This window comes from Mastomys coucha, unplaced genomic scaffold, assembly GCF_008632895.1.
Source record: "Mastomys coucha isolate ucsf_1 unplaced genomic scaffold, UCSF_Mcou_1 pScaffold16, whole genome shotgun sequence".
In the NCBI taxonomy this organism is placed as follows: Eukaryota; Metazoa; Chordata; class Mammalia; order Rodentia; family Muridae; genus Mastomys; species Mastomys coucha.
The window spans coordinates 14,026,072-14,034,741 of record NW_022196898.1 but is presented as its reverse complement, the minus strand read 5'-3'; the positions used below and the strand labels follow the sequence as shown (position 1 = coordinate 14,034,741).

General features: G+C 38.3%; 1 protein-coding gene across 5 annotated transcripts in view; it reads left to right on the top strand.

Annotated features, from left to right (window-relative positions):
* Slc33a1 (solute carrier family 33 member 1) overlaps positions 1-2,909 on the top strand; it is a 22,293-nt gene extending 19,384 nt beyond the window's left edge. For 2 of the 5 annotated variants that reach the window (XM_031374009.1, XM_031374013.1), the window contains 2 exons: positions 397-612; positions 1,825-2,909. In XM_031374009.1, the coding sequence (XP_031229869.1) occupies positions 397-612; positions 1,825-1,992 (384 nt within the window). In that variant the 3' untranslated portion in view covers positions 1,993-2,909. The remainder of the gene's footprint in view (positions 1-396; positions 613-1,824) is intronic. The other 3 variants (XM_031374010.1, XM_031374011.1, XM_031374012.1) reach the window with 3 other exon arrangements.
* Positions 2,910-8,670: the final 5,761 nt, after the last annotated feature.

Here is an 8,670-nt window from a genome sequence, read left to right as displayed (position 1 = left end):
TCAGAAATCCGCCTGCCTCTGCCTCCCAAGTGCTGGGATTAAAGGCGTGCGCCACCACTGCCTGGCAATATTTTTTAAAATTCATCCATATGTTGTCATGTTTTAAAGTATTGCTTAAGTGTACTCAAATGTTTGTTGAATTGAGTTCAGTAAAAATTATGAAAATTTAGTTTTAATTTTTATGATTTTGATGTTCCTAATTTAAGCACAGTTTTATAAGTCTGATCATAAGTTCTGATGTTAGAAAACAGGGCTCTCAAGTTTATGCTTTCTGCAGGGTGCACCCCACCTCCACCCCCTTGCTTAATCCTGAATATTCTTCCCACAAAAAAAGAAAAATGAAAAGAAGAAAAGAAAATTTCCTTCCAACTTTCTAATGCTCCCTTCTTCTCGCAGGTCACTCTGTACAGCATGTATGTGTCGATAATGGCTTTCAATGCCAAGGTCAGTGATCCTCTTATTGGAGGAACATACATGACCCTTTTAAATACTGTGTCTAATCTGGGAGGAAACTGGCCTTCTACAGTGGCTCTTTGGTTGGTGGATCCCCTCACAGTGAAGGAGTGTGTAGGAGCTTCAAACCAGAATTGTCGGACACCTGATGCTATCGAAGTAAGTGAGTTTTAGTTTCAGATGACCATGAATACATTTTGAGACATGGTTACTATATCTAAAAATCATATATACCCATAGTTTCTAGTATGGGAATATATTCATTTTAGCTCTATCATAATTAGGATTAATTACAAGTTAGTATCAGTAAGATAGCTTAATAAAAGTGCTTCTCATCAAATGAAGGCATTCTCCTGAAAGAGTTAAGTTTGAGACTTGTGCTGGCTAATGAAAAAATTACAGAAGCAAGCAGGCTGTTAGACATCCCAAGAACTAGCAGGTCAAAAAGACATAACTTCATCTAACTGTAAAAATAATAGCTAACTTTTAGAGTGCTAAGAAAGGGACCCCACTGGCTTTAACACAAAAGAATGAATCTGTTTATTTAGCTAAAGCTGAATACAGAATGATTCATTGGCAAATTATTTCAAAGTAATGTTACTATTGGGCCAGATATGCTGAGGCAGAGGCAGGCTGCTCTCTGTGAGCTCCAGGCTGCCTGGTCTACATAAGGAATGCCAGAAGCCCGTCTACACAGTGAAGACCCTTTCTCAGAAAAAACAAACAATTTTGCCTACTTTTTTAATAAATTCATTGGAAATTTCTTCACAATTTCAAATATGAAAAAGTCCATTTTGAAAATCACTATTATTTGTATTAAGTGCTCAAAATTATTTTTAATCCTGTTAGTGCATTGAAGAAATTAAGTTTTATGAACATAGTCAGACAGTGGTATATGATTATAATCCCAGCACTTGGGAGCCTGAGGCAGGAGAATTGTGAATTTGAGGCCAGACTGTTTTCCAGAAAACCCTGAGCCACATAGTAAGACCTGAAACCAAGGAAAGTGAAACAGAATTCAATATATCTTACCATTTGAAATAAATGAAATATTGAAATATTTTTTCAATGTACTTGATTAATCTCTTTAATTACAAAATAAAAACATTTATTATTGAATTTTTTTGTATTAAAACAAAAATCACAAAATATGGGCCCTGAATACAACTCAACTGGTGTAATACTCACCTAGCATGCACAGAACTCTGGGATTTTCACCTACAATCAAGCTTTGTGATGCATGCCTATAATCCCATCACTTGAGAGGTGGAAGAAAAAGATTCAGGATAAAGCTAGCTTAGGCCATCTAAGAGCTTGTCTCTATAAAGCAAAAAAAGTTATAGAATATTTGTTATAATTTTATTTTTATAGCTTTGCAAAAAACTTGGAGGCTCGTGTGTTACAGCTCTGGATGGTTATTATGTGGAATCTGTTATCTGTGTTCTCATTGGATTTGGTTGGTGGTTCTTTCTTGGTCCAAAATTTAAAAAGTTACAGGATGAAGGACCATCCTCATGGAAGTGCAAAAGGAACAACTGATGCCAACATTACTGGACATTCTAGAAGGTAACTGTAGCTTAGTTTTACTGAGAAAGCTATGATAATCAGTGTGTAGGGGTGTAAAATACCATTTTAGGAAATTTTTAATTTAAAATGCCAAATAGTTGAAAAGTACAGATTTCTTTGTGTATTTAATTATATTTTTCCTTGCCTTAAAAACGTATTTAAAGTTTACTTAAGGCTAGGAGATAACCCTTTTGGTTTTATTACTTGATTTCTGTTAATTTACTGACCAAAGCATATTTTAAGCTGCCATGGAATAGTCATGGGTGGTCACCATGCTGTCAAGTATTGCTATTAGTGCCTGTCATTGCGTTGTATTTAACATTTTGGTACAGTGTATCAAGTGGAGCAAAACTTAATATTCAGGTACTAACTAACTGGTTTAACCTTATAGGAAGTTAAATCTCACTTTGAATTGTAAATTTGTAAAAATTTATGTGGAATATGATGGAAAGAAAATGTAGACTACTAAAACATTGAGTTGTTTTTCTGACTATAACCACATTGTACAAATGAATCTGTTAAAATAACTATTTTAAATGTACTTTTTGCTTTTGTAAGCATGAAAGATTTATAAAAAGATTATCTAAACTATTTTTTTATAAAATGAGAGCTATGGTTTTTAATTTATTGATTTCCCTATCTCTCCCTCCCTTTTAGGGAAGCTATTTTGATTTCTTGTTAACTCTTGCCCTAGGTTTACATATGATTTTGTCACAAGTGCATCATGGCACACAGACACCTAATGAGGGGATCAAGTTTGTGGTGTGTATGTGATTATGGCTGAATTGTAAAAATAAAAATTTAATGTCATTCTTCCTGTAGCTTTTTTTAATTACCACGAGAATAAAGTGTAAACTTACAATTAAATAAAATTTAAATGAGTAACACCATAAATCTCAAAGCTGTTGTTTTATAAAGAGTTTTTTTGTGTGCCTTTGACAACTTCACTCCTTGGGAGATTATTTCTTAATCTCTTTTCCCCTTAATCTTAACTAAGCATTTTATTAGTAAAAAAAAAAAATCTTATAATTACTTTACCACAAATCAGGAACAGTATTTCTGTTTCTTAAAACACATGCTTTCGGGCTGGAGAGATGACTCAGTGAGTAAGAGTACCAACTACTCTTCCAGACGTCCAGAGTTGCTCATCCCAGCAACCACGTGGTGGCTCACAACCACCCATGATGAGATCTGATGCCCTCTTCTGGTGTGTGTAAAGACAGCTACAGTGTACTTATAATAAAATTCCAGAAATGTTTAAAAAAAAAAATACATGCTTTCATTTGTAATGAATAAGGTTCAGTTGAGACTTGCTAGGCCAGGAGAATTAGAAACAAGTGCAACAGTAGTTTCCAGCATGTCATGTGCTCTCCATGCTATGAAGGCTTTGAGACAGGGCTTAACTGTGCAGCTCTGACTTGCCTGGATCACTCTCTGTAAACCAGACTGGTATCAAACTCACACTCACCTACCTTTGTGTGCTGAGATTAAAACTGCACACCACTAATCCAGATACTTTTTTTTTAACATAATGTCTCTATGAAATTCATCGAAATATATGGTGAATATATTGGGCTTCGTGCCTTCCTGTCTCAAAAGAAAAGAAAGTGGGTAGGCTGGGCATAGTGGCCTATGTTTTAATCACAGCACTCAGAAAGGAGAGGGAGACTTTTTGGCACAGTGGAACCTGTGCTGAAAGAGAAGCCCTGGAAGCCAGATCATCTCAGGAAATGTGAGAAACTATGCAGAATGTGTTGTTTCTGCCATCACTGTGACACATTTCCTGGCAAGAGTCCATGGGAGGAGAGTGTTGTTTTGCTTTGCAGTTTTATTAGTCCATCACAATTGGGACACGTGGCAGGATGCCTCAGCCCTGCCGTAGGCAACTCTGGTTCCTTGTTCACCTAGCAGCAGACAGGAAGCAGAAAGTGCACAAAGGGTAAGGACCTGGAACAATAAAACTCTCAAACCTTACTAACTCATTTTGACCAGTCACAGTTTTACCTCTTAAAGCTTCTATGGCATACAAAATAGCACCACAAGTAGGGGGCCAACTCAAAAACAGCCTAATAGGGATATTCCATATTCAAACTACAATAGAATCCATAACAAAGTACCAAGACTGGGTACCTTGAGAGAGTTTTGTTTTCTTTCATTCCAAGGCTGAAAATCCAAGATTAAAGTATTGGCAGCAGATTCTCCTGAGGTCTTATTTAGTTGAGAGTAGTTGAGAGTCACTCTCAATGTGTCTCCACACAGCCCTCTTCCGCTGTATGCAGTGATCCTGGTTTTTCTTCCTCTAGGGTTGGTTCTGGGTGGTCAAAGATTACCCTTATTCTCCCTACCCTCTTAAACTTAGCTTCTTAAAAGCCCTATCTCTACATACAGTGATATTATGTATCTGATGACCTCAGAAGCTAGAAGAAGGTACCAGATCTCTTCGAACAAGAGTTACAGAAGATTGTGAACCATCATTTGGGTGCTGGGAACAAAACCTGGACCCTTTGCAAGAGCAGCAAGTGTTTCTAACCATCAGGCATCTCTCCAGTCACTAACTCAGGATTGTCAAAGAAGATGAAGAGGTGCTGGAAAGATAAGTCAGTAGTTAAGAGCATTTGCTGCTTAGTAGTGATGACTGGAGTTTAGATCCCAGCACTCAGTTTGCCAACTCCAAGCATCCACCTTCTCTATTTTCCTCAAGGACATGCACACATGTACAAGTATACATACCCACAAATATATACAGATGCATATAGGCAAGCTAAGACAAAAAAATGGCGAGTTCACGACAAAACACCTTTATATTTTTTAAAGAACATTTTAGTTTCTCAAGTTAGTAATTTTTGATGAGAAAAGGCCAAGGACTTGCCTTTGACCCTAAACTAAAACACTTACTCTTGGTTTTTTGAAATAGTGTCATTTTGTGTAGCCCAAAATGGCCTCAAATGTACCTCAATCCTCCTGCCTCCGTCTCCCAAGTGCTGAGATTACAGGCATGTGCCACTATAAGCTCTAAAAGAGAATAGCAGCCAAGGAATAAACTATAATGGTAGCTTTAGAAAAGGAAAAGGAAAAATGGAGTCCAGAAATTGTGAAGATGCGTCGTAAGGGATTTGTTACCTCTAGGAAACAAGAGGATGGCTGTATGAGTGTGGCTAGGGACTGTTCCTACACAAGTGTTTTTCTAAGCAGTTGAAACTGAATATTGTCTTAAATTTAGTGAGTCAGGGAAATAAGGACTGTAAAGGGTGTAAAGAAGAGAGGGGCAATTTGTAGGCTAAACTTCTAGAGACAAAACAATAAAGAATAATAGTATAGGGCTGGTGAGATGGCTCAGTGGGTAAGAGCACCTACTGCTCTTCTGAAGGTCCTGAGTTCAAATCCCAGCAACCACATGGTGGCTCACAACCACCTGTAATAAGGTCTGACCAGAAGGTGCATCTGAAGACAGCTACTGTATACTTATTTGTAATAATAAATAAGTCCTTATAAAAAGAATAGTGTATATGTTTATTATTATTTTTACAATTATTTTATTGTTTTATGTTTATATGTGTTTTGCCTCCATGTATGTATATATATGCACTATGTGCATGCCTGGTGCCCAGGAATGATAAAAGAGGTTATTTGATCCTCTTGGACTGGAGTTACAGAGAGGTGTGAGCTGCCATGTTGGTTCTGAGACTTGAACCCTGGTCCTCTTTAAGAGCAACAAGTGCTCTGAATCCCTGAGCTGAACATCCAGCCCCAAGAAGATAGTATATTTCAATATTTTATCACTATAAAAATTAATTGATTGACTTCACTATTTTGTCTTATTTAAAAAAAAAGTTGTTAATTCTTCATGGCCAGTATCAAAGTAGTTATTTTGCTAATAGCTTCTCAGTCTAGAGCTGCATAACAGCCCTCTGATGGTTCTTCCTTTTTCTCAGCTCTTCTGCCTTTTATCTATATTCCTCTTTACAAGTATGTAGATTTCCTGCAAAGTGTAATCAGAAAATGAAAACTCCTTTCTTTAGGACACATGGTGTCTCCTGAGTGCTGAAATTATTCTCCATTATCTAAGCCAAATAACAAGTCCTGCCCATCATAATTCTGCCTACCACCTACAATGAGAGAATCCCAGGTTGAATGAGAGCTGTGTGCTCAAGTTAAACTAAAGAACATACCCTATAGGTACTTCTTTAAAATTAGCCGTGGGAGCTGGAGGGATAGGTAAGCAGTCAAGAGCACTGGCTGCTCTTCCCGGGAACTTGGGTTCCAGCACATCATCCATATGGTGGTTCACAACCCTCTGTGACTTCAGTCCCAGGAGATGTGTTGCTCTCTTGTCCGCACTGCATGCACTTGGTGCACATCTATCCATGTAGAAAAAGCACTTTTATACATAAAGAAATAAATCTATAAAAGATTAACAGCTTTCAGTTACTAGCTTGGCCCCAGCACTACAAAAAGTTAAATAGAGGAAAACAAGCAAAGCCTTTGAGTACTACACCTGTCCACTGCAGCCATCACTACAGGTTTGTGGAGTGCAAGATACCATTCAAAAATCCTCATATAAATGAGTCAAGAGGATCCATGATTGTAAAAGGTAGTTGTCTGGAAATTCCTGATTTACACATAAAACAGGCACATGAGAAGGTAAGTGTTTGTTTGCTTGCTTGCTTTTGTTTTTTGTTTTTGTTTTTCAAGACAGGGTTTCTTTGTATAGCCCAGGCTGTCCTAAAATTTGATTTGTAGACCAGACTGGCCTCAAACTCCTCTGATTCCTAAGTGCTGGGACAAAAGGTGTGTACCACCATGCCCAACTTAAGTGATTTTCTAAAGACAGATTGCTAGTAGAGTCAGTTCCAGCTACCATCCCACTATGAAAGTACAGAGCTGCTGATGCTGCTCTATTCCCAGCTCACCTGTTCCCCGTCACAGCCACGTTTGCACCATCTAAAGTAGCTCCTAAACAGTGACAAGCTTCATATTGCATCTTTCATTCTTAAACCAATATACCAATCCCCAGTTTATATCATTTGATTTGTAACCTTATCCTGCACTTAAAATAGTCATTTAAAAGTGAACTCTCCCTTCACACATATCTGGCTTTTGGTGGAGAAAATTAGTTTACTAGATTTACATGTACATAATTAGTTTTATACACGAGAGGCTGAACCTAGGGCTTTGGATGGCTATGCAAGCATTCTACCATCTGAGCTACATCTATAGCTGCAAGGGTGAATTTGTAATCAAAATCTTATCAATGGTGAATTTTAACTAGAATTTGGAAAGTATGGGAAAATTTAATAAAATGTTCATGGAAAGAATGTTATGGTCTGATCCTCTTAGGATAGCTGTAACCATTTTGTTCCATGCCTGCCAGCTTTTCCATATTGTTGCTGTAACATGCCTGCCAGTCATTGGCACAAAGAGGTGACATGGCTCAAGGACATGCTGACCACACACCCTGCTTTGTTCTGTATGTTCTGAATGTTCTGTATGAGGTTTGATAATCTTAAGAAATTCCACAAAGCTTTACGTAAGACCCATCACATCAAAGGTCAATAGAAACTGTTATCTCTAAAATATCTTGAGTCAGAGCTGACCAACAGGCAGCCCTTCCTGGACCTACATATGTCTCACTGTGATTTTTGTGGCTGACACTGAAGAATACTAATAAGCCAAAATGTTCTGAAATTCCCCTGTTCACCAGCCATCCACCACCCCCCTTACCTTACTCAGGACCAATCAGTTTAAAGGGTAACTGATACTACTTTGCTTAGTGAGCCAGCTGGTCCCTCCTTGCCCTTTAAACTTTTGAACCTAGTTTCTCATATAAAAAGCCTGACCTGAGGACAGGCTAGTGCCACAATTAGGTTTTTCCTTCTTGTGGTCATGGACTTCCAGTATTATGGTGCATGTTCAATAAACTCCTTTTCCTTGCCTGAAATTGGTGTATGTATAGTTTGTGTGGCCATTTCCAGACCCCGATAAAGTAGACATCAAAACTGGGGGAGGTGAAGCAGTTAACACATTCTGCACTTGTAGGGAGCCTGAAATCAGTTCCTGGTACCCATATCAAGTGGCTTACCTGGAGTTCCAGTGGAATCCCTGACCTCCCCATGTGTCTGCTCTAAGGCACATATCCACACAGAGACCATGATTTAAAATTTTTACAAGTATTTTTGAAAGTCAGATTCTGAGTTTTGGTGTAAGTAAATTGGAAATAAAGAGATGGGGAAGTGTGGGTGAGTGTTAGGAGAAGCCTGAAGAGGCAATGGGAAGACCTGGCACAGATCCCTGACCAAGGGCAGGGAGTGGGGGGAGGTGCAGGAGGGTGGGGAGAGTGAGGATAGCAAGATATGCTAAAAAGACAAGGCCTGAGGTATGGATAGATGATGGGGGTTCTGCTGGAAATTAAAGTTAAGGTTAGATTTCACTGCAGCATTTTTGAGATGAGATTAGTTAGCTTTGTTTTCTAACCTTCTGAGCAGTTCTTGGAACTCGAGAGGGACTTATCCATGGTGACTTAGTTCTGTAGATATGAAAGCACAACTAGATACTTCAAATCTTTAATGGACTTTTCCTGTTGTTCATTTGCAACGATATAGGAGTAATATCTTCCTTTCCTATCTGGTGCTTTTGACACACGTACCTGTGTGT